General features: G+C 45.9%; 1 protein-coding gene across 7 annotated transcripts in view; it reads left to right on the plus strand.

The window, feature by feature from the left end:
• Window positions 1-26,301, plus strand: part of PHF20L1 (PHD finger protein 20 like 1) — a 648,585-nt gene that overhangs the window by 59,216 nt on the left and 563,068 nt on the right. For 5 of the 7 annotated variants that reach the window (XM_086966240.1, XM_086966239.1, XM_086966235.1 and 2 more), the window contains one exon: window positions 2,484-2,592. In XM_086966240.1, coding sequence (XP_086822366.1) covers window positions 2,590-2,592 — 3 coding nt within the window. In that variant the 5' untranslated portion in view covers window positions 2,484-2,589. Of the gene's footprint in view, window positions 1-2,483; window positions 2,597-26,301 lie in introns of all 7 variants that reach the window. The other 2 variants (XM_086966237.1, XM_086966238.1) reach the window with 1 other exon arrangement.

Raw genomic sequence — 26,301 nt, forward strand, 5'->3', positions numbered from 1 at the left:
GACGTGGTGGTGGTGGACGTGGTGGTGGTGGACGTGGTGGTGGTGGACGTGGTGGTGGTGGTGGACGTGGTGGTGGTGGTGGACGTGGTGGTGGTGGACGTGGTGGTGGTGGACGTGGTGGTGGTGGACGTGGTGGTGGTGGACGTGGTGGTGGTGGACGTGGTGGTGGTGGACGTGGTGGTGGTGGACGTGGTGGTGGACGTGGACGTGGTGGTCTTGGTGGTGGACTTGGTGGTGGTGGTGGTGGATGTGGTGGTGGTGGTGGTGGTGGTGGATGTGGTGGTGGTGGTGGTGGTGGATGTGGTGGTGGTGGTGGTGGTGGTGGTGGATGTGGTGGTGGTGGTGGTGGACGTGGTGGTGGTGGATGTGGTGGTGGTGGTGGATGTGGTGGTGGTGGTGGTGGATGTGGTGGTGGTGGTGGTGGATGTGGTGGTGGTGGTGGTGGATGTGGTGGTGGTGGTGGTGGATGTGGTGGTGGTGGTGGTGGATGTGGTGGTGGTGGTGGTGGATGTGGTGGTGGTGGTGGACGTGGTGGTGGTGGTGGACGTGGTGGTCGACTATTGGGTAGGAGGGTGTTGGCAGAATGTGTAAGGAGAGGAGGATCTTGAAGGGGGCGCATCGGAGAGCAGAAAGAGGCTGAATATTAGAAACAAGCCACAGCTTTGCTCTTGTTAATGTTTGGGAGGTGGGAGGGTTGTTCTGTGCAGAAAGGCATTACGGCGCTCTAGTAAATAAATAAAACAAGCGAGGTACGCGAAAGTGAAAGCGACCGCTTTTGGAGCTGAAAGTGCACACTGCTTAATGAGCCATGACGAGGGAGGAAAGCCGTGCGTGGACCCTAAGCCTGGGTAGAGAGAAGGCGGGACATGCACCCGCCTTTGGCCAATTGCGTGCTGTCTTTCTTAGAAAGACGCTTGCAAAGGCCAATAGCGGGTGAAGAAAACAAAAACACGAGCGTGTGTACCAAAGTTTAAAGCCCTAACTAAATATCTCGCTGCGCGGCGCAGGTGTGCTGGCTCAGACGAGACCTAAAAACGACTTCACCATCAGTTAGCTTATTTAATTACAATTCCAAACATGCCAAACATGAAGTGGTTACGTGATTCCATTTGGAAATAACGGCTTATTAAATGTAATAAGATGACTCCTGTGTTAAGTCAATGGGAAAGGCAGGGCTTACAGTAGTGAAAAACGAATTTACGGGTTTTTCACTTCCAGGACAGGTAATACTTAAAATTGCATGTACCACATATTAAGTACACTGCACCCTGCCCTCTGAGCTATCCAGGACCTACCTTAGGGGGGACTTATTTGTATTAAAAAGGAAGGTTTGGGCCTGGCAAAAGGTTTATTTTGCCAGGTCGAAAATGGCAGTTAACCGCATGCGCGCTTGCGGGTTTTCCCGCTGTGCGCTGAAAATGTAAAAATCCCACGTTACGTGACAAAGCCAGCTCGTCATGCGCGCAGCACAGGTAACGCCCATGACGAGCTGGCTTTGTCACCAGCATCGAAGGGGTTAAAAACCGCAGATACAAGCTGCATTGATAGGCCTGAGACTTTTGTGTTACATAAGTGGGTGGCACAATCCGTGCTGTAGGCCTACTAGTAGCATTTAATTAACGGTCTTGGGAACAGGTCGTGCCACTTTACTATGGATTTACAGGTAAATTAAATTTGCCAATTGGAGACAAGCCAATCTTACCATATATTAAGGAGTGAGCACATGTACTTTAGCGTTAGTTGGCAGTGGTAAAGATTGCAGAGTCCTAAGGCCAGCAAAAACAAGGTCAGCAAAAGTGGAAAGGGGAGACAAAAAAGTTTGGACAAGGACCACCCTAGTGCTGACCATTATAATCAGTAGAAAATGCTAGACTCATCTCTGGCATTTAGCATTATATTTTCCTCAAGCCACCATTTATTTTCTTGCAGGTCATTTAATAGGAAAGCATAATCATTCTTCTTCTGTGTTGTGCCTTCTACAGCAACATTTTCCATCATTAGTTGCTCCTCAGGATATCTCCGTTCTGAGGCCACTGCCTTATTTTGATAATGTGAATAGCCATGCCACTGCTCTTTTCTACATTGAACCCACATATGCTATCTGCAAGACCTGTCAACCTTTGCTAAATCAGTTCACTTTCTGTCCCCGTCCAACAAACCCATGAGCTGTTCACTTGGGGTTCACTTGGTTTGTTGCCTGAAAATAGTTAACTACCATCTCCTTTGATGGATTACTTGTGCATGATTTCCAGAGTGCTAGTCTGAGAGGCAATCCCTGTAGCATGTGTCCTTCTTGTGTGAAAGAGCAGGAACACATTAACAGTAGTAAAGATATGTATCAATGGTTGATAAGACACAAAAAGCTGTACTACTGTTTGTGCTTTTTTTTAAAAAAAAGAACTTTAAAAAAGTGTTGCAATGCTGCAGTCAAGTCCTCAAGTGTTTCTAAACAAGTCACCTGTTTTGTTACTTTCCTAACCAAGATGTCTACAATTCTGGCGCCATTAAAATGAGTAAAAAGCCCCCGAGCCGTCCAGGAATAGAGTTTGAAGTTGGTGCTCGTTTAGAAGCGCAGGATTATTTACAAAAATGGTATGTAAGTAACAAATCTTTTTTGTTTCTGATTAAATGTAATTGACTATAAATTTTTGCTACAAGTCTGCATTGATGCATAAATTGCAGCTGGTTGGAACACTTGTGTGCTAATGGTATGATTTGTGTTTAGGATTTCTTAGTAAAGATAATAAAAATTTGATTGCAGAGTCTAAATATTGGTATTTTCATGGCATTAGCATGTTTTGTTCATCACCATCTCTGGGTTGACTGAGTCGCATTCAGAGACCCAAGGTCATTTTTATGCCTGATTGTTTAGTGAAGGAGGACAGTTTAAAGTTATTTAGCATGTATAAGAAGGAACATGCACTGTGGGCACAGTATAAAGTAACTAGTTGTTTAAAATGCAATAGCTTGTCATACATAAACATGTTAAAAGGCTAGAGAGGACAGTAGGAGGTTATCGTTCTTTTGTCTTGTAGAAGGTTATCGTTCTTTTGTCTTGTTTATTGTTTCTAATGTTGCTGTCTCCAATATGTACTCGCAGTGTGTGTTGCTATTTTCACCATGACAGGATTGTGACAGTAGCTTGAATATAAACTTTTTTAGCTACAAATTGAGAAGCTTCCAAGGTGTTCCGAATGCCTGTGCGCCTTTTTAAATATGAAAGCTCCGGTTTTACCACATTTGGCCTCCTTAGAAATGTGCTTGCTTCATGGCCTAATGCATTGTCCTAGCCTTGCAGTGTATGGCAGATTATTCCTAATGCTGCACAATCAGAGTAGGTTATAATTATTTTTCTTACTTCACCTTTATGTGGGGTCATGTTTAACATTACTATTTTAGAAATGTCACTTTTAAAAAGATTGCATTTCTCAGCTCTTAAAGTTTTAGGTGCCTGCATCCTGTTTCCAGTACACGTCTGGGATGGGTGACAAGTGGACTTTGTGCATTCCCTCTAGGCAGCTACACACAAAGGGACGGTAGGTGTGACTGAATGCCAATCTGCATCCTGATGCTGAAGGAGAGAGAGGAGCTAACACACCTGATTGGGCAGTGTCCTGACCCCACACAACGGTTTGATGTATTCCCCCCTCTGTATTGATTCTGGAGCCAGGTCTAAGAAGGGGGATCATCTGTGCCGTTCAAAGCTAATCTATGAAGTCACCTCCACTTCAAAGGCACAACTGTGTCTGTGACCCCACTAAATCAGAAACTTCTGGACATGTAAAGAAACTCTGCCAGGAAGAAGGACTGCTGTGCTGCTACAAGCACTGCTGTGCTGCTACAAGTACTGCCACTCTGCTGCACTACTGTTCTAGAAGAACTGCTTTTCTGCTGTGCTGCACTACTGCCTGCTCCCCCTGCGCCTGCTAAGGAATAGCTGGACTCTTGCCTCTTCTTTTGAGACTTGGGGATATCAAAGTCTCACCTCCTGCTCCTATGGAATGGCATCCAGGTGGACGCATCCTCTGCTGTGTGAAGCAGAATCAATGCATTGCCAGTGTTGCTGGAACAGACACAGTGCATCGCACTCTGAACCAGCGCATCACCTCAAGAACCAATGCAGCAGAGCAGCTTCTATAGTACGAGAAGATCGAATCATCCCCTCGAGTGCATGGAGAAACCTGGCGAATCAACTTTGAAACCAATGCATCTCGATTTTGGCGCTTTGTCTGTGGAACTGGTTCATCGTCTCATGGAGCAGATCAGCGCATCAGCTCACCTGCAGGGAGTGACACTGACACATCACTTGTCTGAGCCCTGCATCTTGCTGTTCTGACCAGGATCAAGGTAATTTGTTCTGCGGGCCTTGCCTGACTCCTGTATCTGTCCTGCCCTGCACTCCTTCGTGGTCAGCCTAAACTCTTGACTTTGACGAGGTCCAGCGCAACCACATTACTCCCATAATTGCTATTTTCACTTTTCTTCTTTAACCCTTTCCCTGCTGCCGTCGGCCGTTGGCCGTCGCGAGCACTCCCTCCCCAGTGCTGCGCACGACCAACGGCCAACGCAGGCCCGCCCACCCCTTAGAACGCCCACAACGTGGCGGAAAAACCGCCGCGGTTAAGGTGTTAAAAATTCACATCTCAAATTCTACGTATTGGATTTTTGTAGTTTTGGTATAGTTTTATTTATAAAATCATAATCTAATCTGGAATCTGTGAGAAAGTGCCCTCTTTCTGCATGGTTGCCCCCACTTTTTGCTGAATTGCTGATGTGCTTTGACTGAGTGTGCCCTGGGCTCCTGTTAACCAGGTACCCATTGCCTATGTTCTTTCCCTGAAACTGCATTAATGCCTAAACCCAATTGGCATCTCTGGCTACAGGTCATCCCCTGGTAAATGGTACCACAGGTACCCAGGGCACTTTGACCAGAGAAGGCCTCTAAGGGCTGCAGCACTATTTGTGCCACCCTTAGAGGTCCTGTACCTTTAAACTCATACATTGCCTTTGCAGGCTGCGTGTTTTGATGCAGAACAAAGTGAAGAGTCGACATGGCACACATCCCTGTGTGCCATGCCGACAACCCACTGCACTGGCATAGATCAGCCATCCCTCTAGCTGAATGCACTATACCAGTGGTGAGGTTACAGGTGCATGAGCCCTCTACCCCTACAATGTCTACGTCAATTCTTAGACATGGTAAGTGCAGTTCTGCCATTAAGAGTATATGGTGCTGGGAGTTTGTCATCAGGCCCTGCTAACTACCCCCCCGTTTCAGAAAGAAAAAGGCGGGCGGAACAAAATTTGCAGTTCTCGCTCCTGCGTTCTGGAATTCCCTTCCGACGGAACTCCGCATGACATCCTCTTACATCGAGTTCCGGAAAGGTCTTAAAACTCTGCTCTTCTCCCGAGCCTACAAGGTCTAGACTCCCTCCGCTCCTGTTGTCTCCTCGCAATCCAAAAGCGCCAAGAAACCGCGTGGTAGAAGCGCGCTATACAAATGTTTTTAAAGGTTTTTAAATTCAAATTTAAATTCAAATTACGAACTCCACAGCACCATAATGTCTACACTGAAAACTGAGAAGTTTGGTATCAAACTTCTTAGTACATTAAACCCACACTGATGCCAGTATGGGATTTCTTGAAAAATAGCTGCCTCCTGAAAACGAACCCACAACTAAGGCCCAGGCTGAGTGGCTGGTTGCTTTCAGCTGCCACCACCAGACATGTTTCTGGACCCCTGGGTCGAGAGCCTGCTGCTCTTGGAGGCCTGGACTCAGCCAACCAGGGAAAGGCTTATGCCCCCCCCCTCCCACTGGAGGGTGGCATAATAGGAGGTGCACCCACCCCAGGGAAGGGACCCATTGGTCCCTGCCTTTTACCTACCTGTAAAACCCCCTAATCTAGTATTTAGGGGTACCCCTGAACCTTGCTTCCCCAGAAAAGAAGAAACTACAAGAAAAGAAGGACCAAACAGCCGTGCCGGAACTAACAAGAGGAAGACGCCCACTGACTTGGCCCTAGCTTACCGGCCTGTCTACACCTCGAACCTGCTCCTGCATAATCCCAGTGTTTCCTGCCGCCAGCAACCTCGAAAACCCCGGAGGACAAGCCTACCTTCAACCAAGCCTACCTTCAACCACAAAGACTGTGTCTCCCGTGAACACCAGATTTGTTCATCTCAACCTCTGGTTCCGGCCGGACACTGCAAATCCACACCACTCTGCATCCGCCATCCACCGCCCGAGCACGAGTGGGCAAAGACCACGAGGAGGTCCCACCGGCAATCCTGACCAAAGATCCGGCGACCCCTGACCTAACTCAAACCTCCAGCCGATGCCTGCAGCCACAATCCGGAAAGTCCCCCCAACCGTGACCAGGAGCTTGTAAGATCGGACCCTAACGGGCACCCCTGTGCCCGACTCCCCAAGGCCTTGGGTGGCCGAACCAACGGTGCCTAACCAACCCCCAACATACCTCTCGAAGTGGTGGTCGCACCCAGAAGACCTTTGTCCACAAGCCTGCAATGCCTTTGCAAACCGGAGGTTCCCCATTGCAAACAGGGCGCCCGACGTCCAAACAGCACCCTGCACCCGACCACCCTAGTGCCGCCGAGGGTGCACCTTTTGGTGCTACTTTATTTCCCCATTGGCCCTGAGCTAAGGTCCAGGAGCTTGGCTCCCACAACCAAGTGGCCTGCTTGTCAGCAGCCACCAAACGGAGGCCCCCTATCCCCCTTTGGATAACATTGGGCCTCTGCACTCTGCACCAGGCCGCCCTAGTGCAGCTGAGGGTGTAACAAGAGTGCATCCTTGACCCTGGGGGACCCCTGAGTCTACCCCCGAGCCTCAACTTCCACTACCAAATACTTACCTTAAAACCGATAACACTATTTTCCTCCATAGGATAACATTGACTGTTTTTTTGCTAAAGTTTGGAGTTTGAAAACCTAAAGAAATTCTTTAAAATTGTAAAACTGTCCCAGAGTAGTATCCAGGTATACTACTCTGAGTAAGAAAATGTATCTAAAAACTAACTTACCTGGTATTTTGCTGAAAAGCCCATTCAAGTCTATGTACTGTATTTAAAAAGTATTGCATTTCTCTGCAACAATACTGTAAGTCAAAACAAAGTGGATATACCATTACAATCCATACTGTATTCCAACTGTGTATTTACTGCAAAGTACTTGCCACTTACCTGTGCCAGGCTTGCTTGGTTCTAGGAAATAGAATATCTAATAGAATATTTTTATACAAAAACAATTGGTCTGAAGTTCAGTCTTTGAGCGTTTGCATTGATTTGCTGCCTGACTGTGTACAACAAAGGCTTAACACTGTTCTCTGATAAAGCCTTGCTGCTCGACCACACTATCACAAATGGAGAGTGAGGTGCTATCTAAAGTTACCTCTGCCAACCTTTGGGGTTCCACTGTACTCTGTTCCCACTATACCTCACTTTGGTATAGTATATACAGAGCCAGCTTCCTACAGAGTCCTTTTGTGGTGTTTTCAATGTGTTACTGTTTGAACTTTGGAGGCAATATGAAAAGTAATTGTGCAACACTTCAGCCTCCCCGCTCAGGGCCCAGCTATTAGAGGGTGAGCTCAGGTTAATTGAAAGTGTGTTTCTGATTTACCCTGACTAGGGTTGTGGTTTCTGCCTTGACAGGGTGCATACCTCTGCCAACAAGAAACTCATTTTCTAACATTGATGATCAGCAGTGAGGATAGGACTTGTTCGTGCATGGCCCTACAGTGACTTAGTGAACTACTGCTTCATGTCTAGATCAATTGGAACCAATTATTCCTAATTGACATCTTTGATTTAAATCTTTTTGTTCAATTCCTATTTTTTTCTGCTATGTCTGGTCTTACCTGGGAAGATGGAATTCGAGCTGGCCAATCTCAGCTCAAGGGATTCTGCCAGGACAGAAAAGAGTGCCAAGAAGGCAGAGCTTCAAACAGCCTTAAGAGCATGGGCGGCAGCCCACCAGACCAAACCAGATACTGAGGAGGATGGGTCAGAGTCTGAGGAGGAGTTGGAACAGGACGTGTCTGGGGTGTCTTATCGTGCCGCCTGCTGAAGAGGAGGGTAACATACGCCCTGGACTGGAAGTCCATCTAAGAGCAGACCGCAGTGTGTATTCTACAAACCTGTCCCTAGAGGAGCTGGAGGACAGGAGGGAGGAGAGGAAGCTAAAGCTGGAACTTGCTACTTTAAAAATAGAAAAAGAGCAAGCTCTGAAACCATAAAGGCTGGCCAGGCCATAATGGAGAGGAGGATGGCCCACAATCTTAGCCTGATAGAGCTGAACATCAGGGCTATGTAACTGTAGTAAAGCAATCGTGGTGACCGTGTACCTACAGTTTCTGCTGCAGAAGGGAAGGTGCGCACTTGCAAGGATTTGGTACCCAGTTTTATTGTGGGTGATAACATAAGACCAGTGGATCTATGAGGTGGCTGCTAGGGTGCACAAGGTTCCTGGAGAGACCTTGGTTATGCAAGCAAGGCACTGGAGGGCTGGTTGAGAGGCAGCAAGGTCGGTGAATATTCTGGGCTGTACAACTACAATTTTAAAGAGCCCATACTAGATACTTGTTGTTTTCCAGAGATGTGCCAACTCCTAGTGGATCTATATATATATATATATATCAGGGGAAACCCATTAAACCAAACGGCATCTGGGACGTTACAACAAAATAAATACAAGGATGCCTCTGGTATTTCTTTTAGAGAACCTTCTAGTCAAAGACAGACACTATAAATTATCTGTCCATGGTTATTAATTTCCACACAGAATAAATCTATCACATAGTATTCTTTGTTCATCTAATCGCTATCGGAAACATTTATACCAACAAGATTATACACAAAAACTCAAAATTGGTTTAAATTACTCGTTTTAGTCAACCAATTCTTTTTTTTTTTTTCTCTGAATATTATCAGTTCTTTCCATTTTTTTCCTTTAATACACGTTTATATACAGACTTCTTATATCTATACACAATATTTACACTGTGCAACAAAACATAAGCATGACTTACGGCAACCAAACATTTGTAAAACCCTAATTTTATGGGTTTAACTGAAGCCCAAACTTTTACACAAGGACATTTATGGCATTGTCTTTTATAACCTTAATTCCTTTATCACAACCACCAAGTAGTCAAAGAGCCTAGGAAGCTAAAATATCTTTATGCTTCTTTTTTTTTGAAGAGCTCTCGTCGTATTTAAAAAAATCAATTCCACATTTGTATGGTGTCGGATTATAATAACTGTCAACGCGTTTCGGCCTGTCAAACAGTTTAAGGCCTCCTCAGGACTTTGGGCAACAAGTACAACATTAACAGCAATAAACTGTGTTCAACCTCTTAGTAACAGAGGTACCAGTATCGTCCTCTACCTCATAAAATTGAGGTCAATCCGTCTCTTGCACCTACCACCACGGGTAGTGCTAAATTATTCCATGACAAGACTCTGCTACCCAATCTTAAGTCAGGTCTTCCAGTCGACAGAAAGAACTGGCGTCTATCACTCCAATACTGTGAAGTCGCTCCAAATAAATTACCGCCCCTTTAACTCGCCGTAGCTAACTCTGTTGTACACCGTTACAACTCTCCTTTACTCACGCCGCCGGGAGGCAAATGTGTCTCCGGTTCTCTATATCCTGCCACACTCCTAGTGGATAGCAGGCTTACGGACCCCAGGAGGCATGCTGAGGAGGTGGACAACTGGATCAGCACCAGTGTGTCCAAGAAGGTATCGGAGGGATGGCTCCCAAAAGGGTATTCAGGGTTCCCACCTAGAAGAAGTAGGAGGGGGAGAAAGTATTCTCTCAAGGCCCCCGAAACGACTCCCAGGGGAAACGGTCCAATTCCCTATCGGGTCACCCGAAGAATTCCAAATGCCATAAGAGTTTTGAATATGGGCACTACAAAGGGAATGCCAAATGCCCCAAAAGAGCAAAACCTCCTACTGAAAGTAAGACACCAGGGGTGGCGAGTGCACTGCTAAAGGAGGAGTTTGTTCCAGTAAGGTGGTGGGGGGCAGAGGGGGTGGAGTTCAGTGAGGTTACACTAGTGTGCCAGGATAACAGTCAAATGCTTCCTAAAATCCATGTGCCCTTAAATACTGTAAAGTATAGGCAATGGGTTACCATCAGTGTGAAAGGTGTTTAGGCTCTGAGGGATACGGGTGCCAGCATGACTCTGGTAAGAAGTCAGCTGGTGTTCCCAGAGCAGGTGAAGGGCCAAGGGAATTATGCATCAGGAGAGGGCCAAATTATGCTGCAGGGTTAAATGAATAATGCGGCAAGAAAAGGTAAATTATGTGGCATAATGCTGCTCATTTTGTAGTAGTATTCATTATTTTTGTCATTTTTAAACTTGGCAACACAGTCTGGGCATTGGTTGTACCTCCATTAGTACTAATTTATTACCCAAATATAGCAATAAGCAACAGAAAGGTGACCAGCCTAGCTTTGCAAAGTGCCTTGTACTGCGCAGCAACACGTGTCGCAGCATTTTATTAACTTTAGACCTGCGGGAGCTAGAAAAAAAATATTTTTGTTATCTGCAGACTATGCTGCAGATGATGGATTGTGGCAAATGCAGCAAATCTATAATTATGCAAAAAATAGCATAATTCCATTGTTCCTGGTGATACCATATGCATTTCATGAGGTTGTGGTGGCTGACACCTGGAACGATAACTATCCAGTGACCCTTGTTCTATTTGTATAGGACAGAAGGGGAGGAATTCAGGTCTTCCGAGGGATGCTTTGAGCCCTACTATGCCTGTGGACTGTTAGTTAGGTAATAACCTTGAGCACATTACATGGAAGGAAGTGGAGCAGAAGGCACGCTTAGAAACGTTAGGGTTTCCTGAGTGGATAGTGCTACCACCAGGTCCATGACTGCCTAGCAAGGGAGTCCAGGAGCACTGGAGCCTGGAAAAATGGCCCAGCCAGCTGCCAAAAAAAAGGCAGTGGGAGTGGGAGTGGGAAACCATCCCCTGAATGTCTCCCAGCTGATAGGGTACCAACGGTGGCCAGCCCATAGCCCACTGAGGAAGTCATTGCCTCTCTTGGTGACCTGCCAGAGCTTGCTGGATGGCAAGTGGAAGGAGGACCCATCAAAAAGGAGTTCTATAAGGCACAGAGAGAGTGCCCAACCATGAAGGGCATGAGGCAGCTGGCCGATGCTAAGGCAGCCTCTGGGAATCGCCACATTTACTGGGAGGGAAACCTCTTGTATACTGAGCCTAAGGCACCTGTGCTACCCAATGCTACAGGGCCTTTCTGCTGGAGCTGGCTCGTGATATACCCCTGGCAGGACATCTGGGGCAGGACAATATCTTTGTCCAGTTTGTCCTTCACTTTTATTGGCTCCGGATGAAGATGTCCTCCAATGCGTTCTGTAGGACTTGCTTGACCTTCCAGGCCAGTGTGAAGAGAGGGCAGTGGCTGAAAGGCCCCTCACAATCCCTTGCCTGTTGTTGGGACACCTTTTGAGTAGGTGGGCATCGGCATTGTTGGGCATATGGATCCCCAGACTGCCTCTAGCAACAGGTATATCCTGGTACTAGTGGACCATGCCACAAGATACTCAGAGCCATAGCTCTGAGAACTGCATCTGCACCTTCAGAGGCTAAGGCCTAATGGGGATTTTCACCTTAATAGGTTTCCTCAATGAAGTGGTGTCTGACCGAGGCACCAACTTCGTCTGCTTATAATTAGTCAATGTGGAAAGAGTGTGGAATGACTTACAAGATATCCACCCCCTACCATCCACAAGCTAACAGGCTTGTGCAAAGGCTCAACAAGACCCTGAAGGGCATGATCAAAGCCTATCTGAGGCCTTCTGGTGTAAGTAGGACGACCTCTTGCCATACAGTGTCTTTGCTTACAGAGAGGTGTCACAGAAAGGGGTTGGCTTTAGCCCCTTTGAGCAGTTTGGTGAAAGAAGGGTGGGTGCAAGCCCCCAGGAACACTCCCCAGAATGCAGTTAGCTACATGCTTGCCTTCAGAAGCCTAATGGCCAAGTTGTGGAAGCAAGCTTCTGATAACTTGGGGACCAACCAGTAAGTAATGAAACCGTGGTATCACTAAATTATGCCCCCGTGGAATTAGCGTTGCTCGGATATTAATTTTCTTTAAATAAATGAAAAGACAAAAGGCGTTTGGCAAAACGGGAACACATTGGTTTAATAAACGCTGCAGCCTGGAGAGCCTGGACAGAATGTGTCTGCTCAAAATCTCTAGATGTACAAAGTTTTGGCTACCAATATATACAGTTCATGAGGTACAATTAAATGTTCCTTGCATTCCAAAAGTGCATCTTAGTCATAAATCAATCATATGTGCACAGCTGATAACACCTATGGCTCTTGACCTCAGGAGGAGAGCTAATATGGGCCAGTGTGCATGTGTCCAGATGTCTGGTGTAAGGAGCGCATGACAACTAAGTGTGGTGTGCCTGTCGTGTCCTGAGTATACCTATCTACATGTGGCATCTAGCATTTCTGGGGAACGCATGCCTTTGACCTAATGGGGTTTTATTGGGGCCAATTACCTCGTACTTTTTTTGTGGTGCAACTATCTATTTGAGGAATCAATCAAGGATTTCCCTGGGTGTGTGTTTGCCTGCAATTTATGGGGAACCTCACCTGTGACTTGTACTCCCATCAGTGCGGCCATGGGTCGCAGGACCTGCCTGCCTAACCACATATCTTTGACTTGGGGTTGATGGAGAGGTCACCTTGGGTGAATCCAATAGCAATGATGCGAGTTTGTTGGTACTCCTAAGAATAATATGGCAGCCACTGGAATCACTTTTATCGACATTAACATGGCGCATATGTTTGTCATCTTGTACACTGGCATTGTTCTTACTGGTACTGTCAAAGATATGCTTGATTTGATCTGAATGTACATTGACATCGTTCTTAGCGACAGTAGTATTGTACAAGCATGAATTATGACATACATTGGTATCATTATTGCTGAAGTCGGCGCGGGTGTGCGGGCACAAGTTACGGTATGCATTGATATTGCATTGATGTGCATTCAGGTGGTTATGTGAGCAAAGGCTATAACCTATGTTTCATTTACTGATATTGTCGTTGTTCGGCTACACCACATTCATTGATATAGATTTCACCCATCCCAACAACAACCAGGGCAAACAAATGAATTTGGATGATGGAACCTGTGGAGCCCAGGGCCCTCCAAGGCCATTGGACTGGGTCTAAGAGATATATGAGAGGAAGGGGGAAGTTACCTACCTGGTGAACCTAAAGACGTCCAGGCATCCCCACCGGGTGCTTCATATCAACTGTCTCAAACCACACTTTAAGAGGTCTAAGCTCGCCATGCTATTGGTGGCAGATGGAGGAGAATAAGAGGAGAGTGACCTTCTCCCTGACCCTCATAAGTAGACAGGGACTTGCAATAACAATCCCAAGGTGCTATTCTAGGGGGTAGTGTGGTCGTAGGGTAGGCTTATCACAGAGGACTGCAAGGCATCTACAAATACACACAATAGTCAATAAATGAGATATGACTCAATAAGGAGAGCCACACCAATTTACAACAAGCGTTTACAATTCAATAGGTCTCGCAATTACTTGATTTTGAGCTATTGGCATTGTAAATGGCAATGTCTGAGGCAAGATGGCGGCTGCGTGAGCTGTGCGGAGTTGCTCTCTGACCGCTCTGTTTTTGGAAAGGCTGCTGGGGGAGCAAACGCCCTGCTAAACCTGACCCCTGTGTCCCGCACGGACTGTACCTTTCTTACGTCGATCTTGGGAGCGTTGGAAGGTTCTGCTGCCCGGATTGTATCTGACTTGGCTGCTGCTCAACGGGAACTCCGCAAGCCCGTGTGAAGCAGAGCGGAGCCGCCTCTTACGCTTCGGCGGTCTGCACTGCGGTCAGAGCCGCTGGAGGAGCTCTTGGTTATGCGGTGGAGTACCCAGTGAAGGCAGCGTTTTTTTTGACGGCTCTGTGCCCGCACTGACGGTGCTTTTCCTCCGTCAATGATTCTGGTGCCCTAGATTGTGCCTGATCTGACTGTCACTCAACGGAGCTCCGCGAAGCCGCCTCACGGTTTTGGCGGTCTTAGCCGTTGAGGTAGTACCTGGCTCTGCGGGGGGGGGGGTGGAGAAAAAACAACAGACTCGTGCTTGATTTCTGGTGTGCTCTGCGTGGTGAAAAAAGTATTTTGGGAGCACACTTGATCCTCTGTGCTCATTAAAGGATAGTACACTGCTCAGCGGGACCCCCGGATCCTTGGATGACTTTGTTGCCCGGACACTGTGGGATTTTGTATTTTTTGTATTTGTATTTGCATTTGTAAAGTGCAGTGATCACCAACTGGTCTCTAAGCGCTGTAAGAGGAGAGGGACCCGGACTAGCCTACAAGCACAAGGGGCAGAGATTAACCCGACCCCCAGGCTTCTTGGCAAAGAACCATTTTCAACTTCTTCCTAAAAGGGAGAAGGGCGTGCTCTTTACGCACTGTCTCTGGTAGTTTATTCCACAAAGGGGGGATGGTGATAGAAAAAGCTCTACCCCCTTTTGTGACCAGCCTGAATCGCTGACACTTCAGTAAACAGGCCTCTGAGGACCGGAGCGCCCGAGTCGGAGTGTAGAGTACTAGGCGATCTTTAACATACTGGGGGCTTGACCATAGATGGCCTTATGCGCAATGCATAGGCCCTTGAACTTGGCTCTCTGCTTTACTGGAAGCCAATGCAGGTGTTGGAGGAGAGGGGTGGCATGGGCTTCTCTGGGCAGATTTAAAATCAACCTGGCCGCATTGTTCATGGTAACCTGAATTCTAGCCAGTAGCTTCTCTGGAAGGCCGATGTAAAGGGCGTTACCGTAGTCCAGGCGGGAAATTATAATTGACGACACAATCAATCTAAGAGTGGAGAAGATCAGGAGGGGAGCGAGCTTACGAAACTGTCTCATCAGGCCGGCACAGGCTCCCACTACTGCAGACACTGGTTGAGACATGAACAGGTCGACGTCTACTTTAATTCCAAGACTCTTCACGACTGAGGCCCGGACTGGGTCGGGGCCCAGTTCCTGAGGCCTAAAAAGGTTGCTCCACGGGTTGGAGACAGTAGTGATGGCCAAGACTTCTGTCTTATCCGGATTAATTTTTAGAGAGTTAGCGGTCATCCAGTTGGTGATAAATTTAAGAATATTCTGTGTCTTAACATGGGAAACTGAAGAATTGTCGATCTGAATGAAAAGTTGGGTATCATCCGCATAATTATAGATCTGGCAATCCATGGTGTTCAGTGCGCCTATCAGGGGCTGCAGGTAGGCATTGAAAAGAAGAGGGGACAAGGCCGATCCCTGCGGGTCACCACAAGAGAGACTGCCCGAAACAGACATGTGGGATGCCAACTGTACGCTCTGGGTCCGACCGCTAAGGAAAGATGTGAGCCATTAAAATACTGTGCCCTGGACTCCCAAGATCATGCATCCGCGACAGTAACAGCTTTGGCACGCCTGGCTGAGAGAGATGGCGCCTCCCATAGTCACCCCTAAAGACGGGACAGCAAGTGTGAAGTTGAGCACGATGGCCAAAAAGACACTGATGGCGAAAGATGCTAAAGCGGCCCCCACCTCCGAGCAGGGGGTGGGGGAGAAGGTTGGGAAAGTAAGGGAGAAGAGTAGGACCTCTGATATAGAGCCAGTCTCGCATGACGGGGTGGGGGGGCAAGGAAGAAAACACCAATAATTCCTGGGATGTTTTCTGGCAAGCTGGTAAATGGGAAATCGAGTACCCAACCCAAACTACATCTTGAGAGAATACCAATACAACTGAGAAGTTCATGCTCTGTTTCTAGCACGGCCATACCTGCAGCTTCATCTGTTATGGATACTACTATTACTGACCCTACTAATGGCGCCACAGTTTGTAGTAAAAACCAGTAATGTGACACTTGGGACTGATAATGTGTTTACCATTCCTGAGGCTGCAGATTCTCATACTGTTACGCTACCTGCATCATTGGCCTGGGCTCATGTGGTTCAGGTGAGGGGGCCTTGAGTGGTGACTCTAACTTGAGTAATACGTCTGGTGAGCAACAAGAAGTAGGAAATACAGTACCTGGTTCCCACAATGGTGAACATTTTTTTTTCTATGGCTGAAGTCGGATTCTGTGATTGGCAGCGATTTGGATAACACAGATATAGACTCCTCAGCTGATGAGAGCGAGACGGATAGTGCTCCTACAACTGCTGATACGTTTAGGAAGGCCTCAAGGTGGAAAAAGCATACCGATTCTAGACATGACAGCGCCCATTCGGACCCCAATGCCCACCTGCAGTGGGATTACTCTACTACCAACCCAGGGGGTGAGGGAAGCACAGGACTTGGTTTCCAAGATGTAAATCTGTGTGTTCAGGAGCCAAGAATGAGCCAGTCCCTTCAATATCCCTAATTTATGCAACCCTTAAGGTGGTGCAAGTTGAGGCTCGCCAGGAACAGAAAAGAGCACAATTGGCTATGAAAAAGATACAGAGGGCTATTCGTAAGACCACTAAAGCCAGTACAGAGGTTATGGCATGGACAACCGCTCTGGAAGAGCGAGTAGTTTGGCTAGAGTCTGGGCTGGAAAGTACTGAGCAAAAAACTTCTGCACATGACGCCAGAATTACGGATATTATGTGGAAATTGGAGGAGTGCGAAAAATACACAATGAAGAAATAATCTGCGTCTCTTGGGTATTGAGGAGAAAGCGGAAGGTGGGGTTATACGTGGCTGTGTGTTGAAGCTCTTTAAATCTGCCTTCCCAGAGCTCTCACATTGGAACTGGGAGATGGAAATCCAGCGCGTCCACAGATTTCCACTAATGGTAAAAAACAATCCTGACCCGGCCACAGAACCACGCGCACTTTTTATCTTTTTTGGCAATTTTTTATTGCGACAAGCAATTTATGAAAAGGCCCAGACAGATTCTAAAAAGGTAGCAGAAAGACATACATTTTTCGTACGACCAGACTTTTGTCATACACCTGTTGAGAGAAGATGGCGTCTTAGGCAGCTGTTCTCCCCTTTTCAATAACTTAACTGCAAAGTCTATTTGATGAACCCCACTCGCCTGAAAGTTATATATCGGTGGCGGGTTGGGTTTTCACTTCTGAGATCTAGGCGGGGGATAACTTAAAGGAGATAGCTGGAGAATAGGTGATCTATGGTTGTGTTTGAAATAATATAGTGCCGAGGGGTTTTCCAGTGTTTTGAATTTTCTCCATCGCGGGTTATCCATTGGGGCAACGGGTGAAGTCGGGGACAATGGGGTCAAAGTGGGGTCTAATGGTAAATAAGTTGGCAATTGTTATTGTGTGACAAGGGGGTGGTTGGTGGGGCTCAGCCCCTCACTTACTTTCTTCTTTTGTCTTTGTAGGTCAGGGAGCAACTTGGGGGCGCATCAACGCAGGAGGCATCACAAGGGTCTGAGGACCTTTCCTGCCTTAGTTATGCGTGTGGTGTGGTGTGGGATTTGAGGGAGGGGAGGTGGATCCTCATCGAGGGGAAGATTAAAGGAACTTTTCAGGGCTGTTGTGAAATGTGGGCATCTGTTTGTTCCACAGGTTTAGGTTATTGGTGTATCTACTATAAATTATGGGATGTGTAAGGATAGCCACTATTAATATTTGTTGATTAATGATCCAGGGAAACACCGAAGGATAAATGAAGATGTTCGTATCCTCAGGGCAAATATTATCTGCCTTCAGGAGACCCACATCGAAGCTAGTAGAAATAAGATCCTGGAACTGGATTGATATGAGTTGATTTTATGGTCTAAACAGGAGGTTAAGACAAAGGGAGTGGCAATCTTTGCCCGTCGGGTTGTGTGGCAAACTTCTCACGTTCCTTTTCTGATAAAAATGGCCGATGGGCCATCTCCCAGTGCTCAATTGACAAGAATCTGTTCACATGGTGTTCTGTTTATGGCCCGGTATTAGATGATCCTGAGCTGTTAAACTGGTTGAGAGTGGAATTGGTGTACATGGCCCACGCCGGCTATACTCTGTGAAGATTTTAGCATCAATATTGATTGTGCGACCGCTAACTATCCTGAAATCAAATATCAAGGCCGGAAGCAGAAAGTATTTAGGTCCCTCACTCAGTTAAAGGAACTGCACGATCTGGTGGAGTCCGGGTCAGGATCCTGGCTTTACCTATTATTCTGCTCCGCACCAATCTCATTCGAGATTAGACTGTTTTTTTATTTCTCAGAGTCTGTTGCAAAACAGTAAAATCGTTAAGTTTCCAAGGGTTATGTCTGATCATAACCCTTTGGTACTGGAACTTAATGTTAAGCAACAAAAATGTGTGTCAGGGTGGACCTTTAATCGGGCACTGTTGAGTGACAATTTATATCTGAGGCATATGGCTATGGGGATTACTAGATTTCTGAATGAGAATTTGGGCAGCACTAATATTCAGAATGTTTGGGATACTTTGAAGGCCGGTATTAGGGGGGAGACTACTCAGTTTTGGTGGGAGGTACAGAAGAAGGAGAGGAACAAGTTAAGAGAGCTGTATGCGGCACGGACTAAAGCAGAGGTAAATGTGGTCAATACAATTACAGAAGGAGGGGATATAGAGATGGCCCAAACTGGGATCACAATAGCAAGGTCCGCTATAACGGAGATTTATTTCGCTAAGGCTGCAGGAAGATATCTTGCGTGGCGGACGAAACTTTGAGAGTAACAAGAGGGTACGGCATTTACTAGCTGTGCGAGTGAGGGGAAAAAGAAGCACAGGGAATAATCGACCCCGATATTAGTTTAGTGAATGATCCTAGTGCAATCCTAGCTGCTTTTCAGAAATGTTATCAAAAGCTATAATATGAAGTTAAGGATGTATCCTGGCTGCAGGATGAAATTAATTGATTTTTGGAAGCGGTCAACCCAGACAATCTCTCACCTGGTGAATGTGGCATACTGGATGCGCCGTTTAGCTTAGGAGAACTGGTTGATGCCTTAGACTCGGTACCGTCTGGAAAAGCTGTTGGGCCGGATTATCTACCTGGTGAATTTTATAAAAGCTTTCGAACTCAGTTGGCACCGATCATGTTGGAAATGTTTTGCTCAGTACAAAATGGGGAAGCCCCACCTGCTTAGTGGAGGTATGCAAAGATTGCTATATTTTTAAAGAAAGGGAAGCCGGCTACAGATAAATGATAAATAATGATGTTAGGATCTATTCTAAGATTCTAGCAAATAGATTATCGGTTGTAATCAAGAAAATGGTCACTCCTCAGCAACATGGCTTCGTCCCTGGTCGGGAAACTATAGACCATATACTTAGGACAATCACATTATTTGATTATACTAATGTTACAGGAAACCCTATGGCCTTAATTTTATTAGATGACGAAAAGGCATTCAATAGGGTCTCCTGGCCTTTTTTATGGGCAGCTATGGAACATTATGGGATCGGGGAGGGTTTTTTAAAAGCAGTCCAGAGTATGTATAAGGATCCAATAGCCAAAATAGCGCTTATGGGGAAACAGTCTGGTGAGATTACAATAAGGCGAGGCTCTAGAATAGGGTGCCTATGCTCTCCCCTACAGTTTGTGGTTTATATAGACCCTTTAATTAGATAGATTCAAGAGAATCAGATAATCCAGCCAATTTCTACCGAAGAGGGAGATGTAAAAATTTTAGGATATGCAGATGACCTAGCAGTTATCACTTACGCACCGCGCCAGGCTTTAGACAAAATAAATCATGTAACTTCACAATTTGGCAGGATTTCTGGTTATCACTTGAACGATAGCAAGACGCAAATAGTAATTCATGATAAGGTAATATTAACAGATCAGCGTGTTGTTCCAAATGCTAGGTATCTAGGTGTGGAGAACTTCTAAGACGGAAGCTATTGTAGAGCTGAACCTGCAACCATTATTATGTAGTATTAAATCTGACTCCCGTAGAATGAACAATCTTTATTTAACACTAGTCGGCAGCTGTAATATCATTAAAATGATTTTTCTCCCAAAGATCTTATATTTTTTTAGAGCCATACCCCTGGAATTTAGTAAGATATGGTTTCAGAAGCTAGAACAGACAGTCTTGTGGTTGTTGTGGGCGTGGCAGCGCCCAAGACAGGCACTAAAATATATGATGTTGCCAAAAGATCAGGGAGGCCGGTCTGTCCCTAATTTTCAAATATACTACTGGGCAATCACCTTGAAATACATGGTGGAGTTGGTAAATGGAGGTAATCCAGGAGGTTCTGAAATATCTATATATCAGTTAATCTGTGGCGAAGAAGCAAGGGGTCTCTTAATGCGGCAGATAGACTTTGCATATTATAAGAGGGTCAAATTTAAGGTTCTGCTTGGTGCCTATAAAGACTGGATTGCAGTCAGGAAAAGATGTGAGATAGGGCGGCTTCATTTGTACTCTCCCCTAGTTAGCAATCCGTTACTTCCCGGAATTTTCTCTGATGTTTATTTAAAAAAAATGTTCAGAGATGGGATTAAGTATATGGGGGACCTTATACTCTGCACGGAAATGCTCTCCTTCAGTACCATTGAGGAAAGATTTGCTATTGAAAATAAGGACTTTAAGTATTTACAAATACGGGATTTTTTGGCCAAAAGCTGTTTTAACTGGAATAGAATCCCGTTATTAGATTTAATCAAGAATAACCACCCTCTGACATCGGTGGTATATAAATTAATCAATAGAAAAATGGGAAACGATCTTGCCAAGCATTTTGACAGATGGCAATTAAGTGTACAAGCGGGACAGGCCGGGGGAGTGTGAGGACTCCGTGATGCTCAGTCAAACTGCATGTATTTCTGTCAATGTGCAGGTGCAATGTTTTAAAACCTGGTGTAATCTCTATGTAACTCCCCCACGCATCCTACGTTGGGGGGGGGGGCACTTCAGGGACACATTGTGCACGATATGGGTTGGTGGGTGCTGATAGCATCATATGTTTGCTAATTGCCCCAATCTTTCGGGAGAATTAACCAAAATTGAGCAGCGATTATATTCCATTATGGGCTATTTACTATCCTTGACACCCCAGGTTATAATGCTGGGGATTTTTAATCAAGTCCTGATTGAAAGTGATAGGAAATGTGTTTTTATTGCAATGGCTTGATTTCGTTTGTGTGTTGTTACGGACTGGCTCGATCCAGACCCCCCCCCCCCCCCCCTCCCCCCCAGAACATGTCTGGTTTAGTAAATTTTTATCTACATATAAATGGGAAATCTCCATTTATAGAAGAAGAGGGAGGCGGGCAAGGGGAAAGCGTGTGGATGTCTCTAACTAATTGGCTAAGTAAGGATTATCTTATAACCCGAATATAGGATTGTTTTTTTCTCTATCTTTTTTCTCGGTGTTTATTTATTTATTTTTCTCTTTTCCCTATGGCTTTACTATATAGATTTGTAATTAGTTTGGATCCACCGGGGTGGGAGGTGGGGGGTGGAAAATGCATAAAATGAGACATCGGACATAGCTGGTATTATATTGTATCTGTCGTGGTTATTTTTGTTGTCTTTGATGTCTTAATAAATCTATTACAAAAAAAAGTAAATGGCAATGCCTTTTACAATATTAAAAGGCATTGCCATTTACAAAACCAATAGTATAAACTTTTGCAAAAGCGCACAAATTCCATTAAAAACACAGTAGCTTTTCGAAGTGACATCTTAAAATCAGGCAAAACGTTTTCTTTGCATTTTATACTTTAGGGATAGTTAATTTTCCTTCCGACAGCAACCGTGCAAACTAAACACCATAACAAATACACTGCTTAGGAATGGGTCATACTTGTGAAGAGAGCATCTGAAAAAGAAGAGCATACAAAGACACATGCACACAGTATCAGCAAGGGAATTCCAAACATTCCTGTTTTATTTGAGGGGATTGCGCCCCATACGGAAGAAAACCTCAGGACTATCACTGTGTGTTTTAGGGAGCAGTGATGACAGCAAAATGTTTACCTTTCGGGTACTCATAGCTGCCAAGGTTTAAGATCGCTTATATGTGACATTTTCATAGTTTCAGTATACTTATGAGTGACATTTAACGGCCAAATTTGTGACACTGAAGAGCGGCACTTTCTGGTAAGTAAAATCGAGCAAAGAAGTCCATGAAAATAGGTAAATACCACAAGCAACACCCATATGGGCAATAAAAAACTGTAGGATTTCCAACCTGCTACAAAGCACCTGAAATACAAGGGCACTTTCACGTGTTTCATTTATTTGATAGCGTTCCTCATACCAGTGTAATGTGTCGTAGCACTTTACATCATACACACATTATACCGAGACAACAAATCGTACATGTGCAAATCAGTTTATAGGACATGTTACGCAAGACAGTGAGGATTACAAGTTTTAGGAATCACACATCATCCTTATTAGCAGGCAGTATATTTTAAATGTGTGTGGTCCAGAGATTCACAAACGCAGGAATTTAAACGTACTGACGTGGTTGGTTTTACTAAAAAGAATGTATTTCTACCCAACCTAAACCTTTTAGCAACATTGGGATAATAAAAACCTGGGGATAAAAATAAATTTCTAACATATACCACACAGTTTAAATGCAGCTCCTTGATTGCGTTTCATATGTATATGTGTTATATTAGGATTGTAACGTATAAACTCAAAGTAACAAAAGAATCTCTGTGACAAGAGCAGTAACCCCCTGAGCTTGTCACATAAAATACAGTGTAGTGATCTGTCTGGCACACGTTCTATGCAGCAGGCACATTAACCATCTGGACTACTTGATGAAGGGTGAAACTGCTACTAGACCAAACGCTTATCTTGCTCCAGCTGGAGCATTATTCACAAGAGTTATCTTGCTTGCTGAAGACTCCTGGATTGACAAAAAATTTAGCAGAAGGTGGTTTTATTCAATCTGTGTCAGTACCAGCAGAGAGGCCAGTCCTTTCGTGGGAAAGGGAACGGACGTGGTCAGAACAGGAGAGGGGGCCAGCAACCCCCCTCCAAGTGACTTGCCAAAACATGTGCTCACCCAAGCAAGAGCCCCCGGGGTGAAGCTCAAGAACAACACACAGGGGTCACACGAAGTAAACACCCGAGAACATGTAAGCCCAGTGGTAGGAAGACTAAAGCATTTCCTCCTGGAATGGAAGTCAATAACTTTGGGCAAATGGGTTCTCAACATCATACAGTTCGGGTACTACATAGAGCTGGAAGGGAAACATACAGCTAGAAAACCAAGAAGAAGACAGCTAACGAGGACAGAGCTACAGCTGCTGCAAGCGGAAGCAAAGGAGCTCCTGCAAAAACAGGCCATAAAACCAGTGCCTTACAGAGAAAGGAACAGGGGCGTGTACTCAACATTCTTCCTGGTACCAAAGGTAGACGAAACAATGAGACCCATTCTGGACCTCAGATTCTTAAACAAATTCATAAAAACGCAAAAGTTCAAAATGACCTCCCTACAAGAGGTACTTCCTCAATTACAAGGCGGGGACTTCATGGTCACCATAGAACTCAAAGATGCCTACCTGCACATCCCAATGAACAGGGCTCACAAGCATCTGCTCAGATTCACCATAGGATAAGACCACTACCAGTTCACAACACTGGCATTCAAGCTCAAATCAGCACCAAGGGTCTTCACAAAGTGCCTAGCAACAGTCGCGGCACACCTACGAAGGGAGGGAATACACGTGTACCCTTACCTGGATGACTGGCTAATAAAAGCAAGATCATACAGGACGTGCAAGGTGCACGCACAAAGAGTAACAAACATTCTGATGAACCTGGGATTCTCCATCCACTGGGGCAAATCCTCAATGGAGCCAGAACAAGTAAAGATCTTCCTGGGAGCAAAGATCGACACCTTACAGAGCAAGGTGTTCCAGAGTGACAAGAGATCACTAGCACTGGTGAAGGAGACACTGCTCTACCAGAAGGGGCAAGCTCTGACAGTGAGAACAGCGAGCAAAATGATGGGCATGATGGCATCATGCATACACCTAGTGCCAAATGTGCGGCTGCACATGAGACCCATATAGGAATGGCTACAAGAACAATGGTCACAAGCTACAGGTCGTTGGGAGGATCTAGTGGTTGTAACGCACGCAGTGCAGAAAGAAATGACATGGTGGAACATGAGGAACATAACAAGGGGAAAACCTCTAACGCCGACAACGCCAACAGTGACCATCACCACAGATGCATCCCTGAAGGGATGGGAGCTCACATGAAGAAACTCTGAGTGAGGGGCCTTTGGACACCACTGGATGCAGGCAAACACATCAATTACCTGGAGTTGAAGACCATCTTCCTCGCTATAAAGGCTTCCCAGACAAAACTGTACAACCAGAGAGGGTTGATCCAGACAGACAACACAACAGTGATGTTCTACATCAACAGCAAGGGGGGACACAATCAGCCCCGCTTTCAAAGCTAGCGCAGGAAATATGGGCATGGGCCATCCCTCTCAACATAGACCTGCTGGCCATTCATCTACCAGGGAAAGACAACGTAGAGGCAGATTGTCTCAGCAGGCAGACATTGGCATCCCACGAGTGGGAGCTCAATGCACAGGAAACAAGGAGGCTGTTCGACAGGTGGGGAACACAGTCGGTGGACCTATTTGCAACACGCCAAAATGCAAAATGCCAACACTTCGCATCCAGACTGCCAGGGGAGGGGTCCCTGGGGAATGCCCTATGGATAGACTGGTCGAGGACATTTGCTTACGCTTTTCCCCCCGATACCACTGATGCATAGAGTACTCAGCAAGTGCAGAGAGAGCAACATGATACTGATACTGGTCGCACCACAGTGGGCCAGGCAGACATGGTACACAGATCATGGAGATGACACAGAGTGCACCCCACAGATTCGGGAGAAGGAAAGACCTACTCTCCATGCAAAACGGAGAGGTGCTGCACCCAGAACCAGAGGGCCTGAGCTTAGTAGCATGGCTCCTGAGGACATAGAGTTTGCGCATCTGAAATTGCCAGAGAGCCCCCTAAGGGTACTTCGAGAGGCACGAAGGCCCAGCACACGAAGGTGCAATGTATCAAAATGGAAGAGATTTACACTGTGGTGCAGGAGAGAAAAACTTCACAACAGGATTCAAAAGGACTCAACAGTGCTAAGATACCTCACACACCTGCTCGACAAGAACCTAAGCTCATCCTCATTGAGAGTTCACTTGGCAGCAATAGTCGCTAACACAAGAGGAGAAACTTGTAGGAGTTTCTTCACATCACAAGTGATTAAGAGATTCCTGGAAGGGGCAAAGAGGATCACACCACCAAAGCGGGTGCCGCCGCCAGCATGGAACCTTAACCTAGTCCTAACAGAGCTCATGAAACACCCTTTCGAGGCCAATACATAGGGCATCCCTAGAGATGCTGACCAAGAAAACAGCTTTCCTGGTAGCAATCACCTCACTGCGCAGAGTAAGCGAGCTACAGGCACTAAGGCTACAGGAACCCTACATACAGATTCACAATGATAGGGTGGTAATGAGGATGGACCCACACTTCATGCCAAAGGTGGTGTCAAGGTTCCACATGAACCAGACCATACAAATACCTAGTTTCTTCCAGAAACCGGCCACAAGCTCTGAACGAGCTCTGCACACCCTAGACGCCAGACGGGCGGTCATGCACTACATTGAGAGAACAAAGGTACACAGGAAGACAAAGCAGTTCTTTGTGTCCTTCGCAAAGAGTTTCATGGAGAAACCAGTAACTAAAGGAACAATTGCGAGATGGATCGCACAAAAAATACAGTTCTGCCACAAGCAGGCAGGACAGGAACTGGAAGGAGGGACACGTGCCCACTCTACCAGGAAAAAGGGGGCTACAATAGCCTTCCTAGCTAACACACCCATTCAGGACATATGCCTGGCGGCAACCTGGGCTTCAGTGCACACTTTCACGAAGCACTACTGTGTGGATATACAGATGAACAAGGAAGCACAAGTCGGACAGAAGGGGCTTCAGCACATATTCAATAACCAACGCTCATGTTCCACCCAGCCGCCACAAACATAAGAAACCGCTACAATGTCTATGCACGGCATAGTGAATCCAGAAAGATTCACGCTGCAAAACAAATAGTTTTCTTACCTGTCAGTGTAGTTTTGCAGTCAGTGCACACATCAATTTTTAACACATTCACAATTAACTATTGTAACAACAGCAGTATGGCGCATTTTACTTCTATGCCTATTAATTTAAATTGCAGCGTGCCACCATTGCTACAAAAATAAATACACATTTTTTTGGCCTACAATTTAT

The sequence above is a fragment of the Lissotriton vulgaris genome, chromosome 4_1, assembly GCF_964263255.1.
Source record: "Lissotriton vulgaris chromosome 4_1, aLisVul1.2, whole genome shotgun sequence".
NCBI lineage: Eukaryota > Metazoa > Chordata > Amphibia > Caudata > Salamandridae > Lissotriton > Lissotriton vulgaris.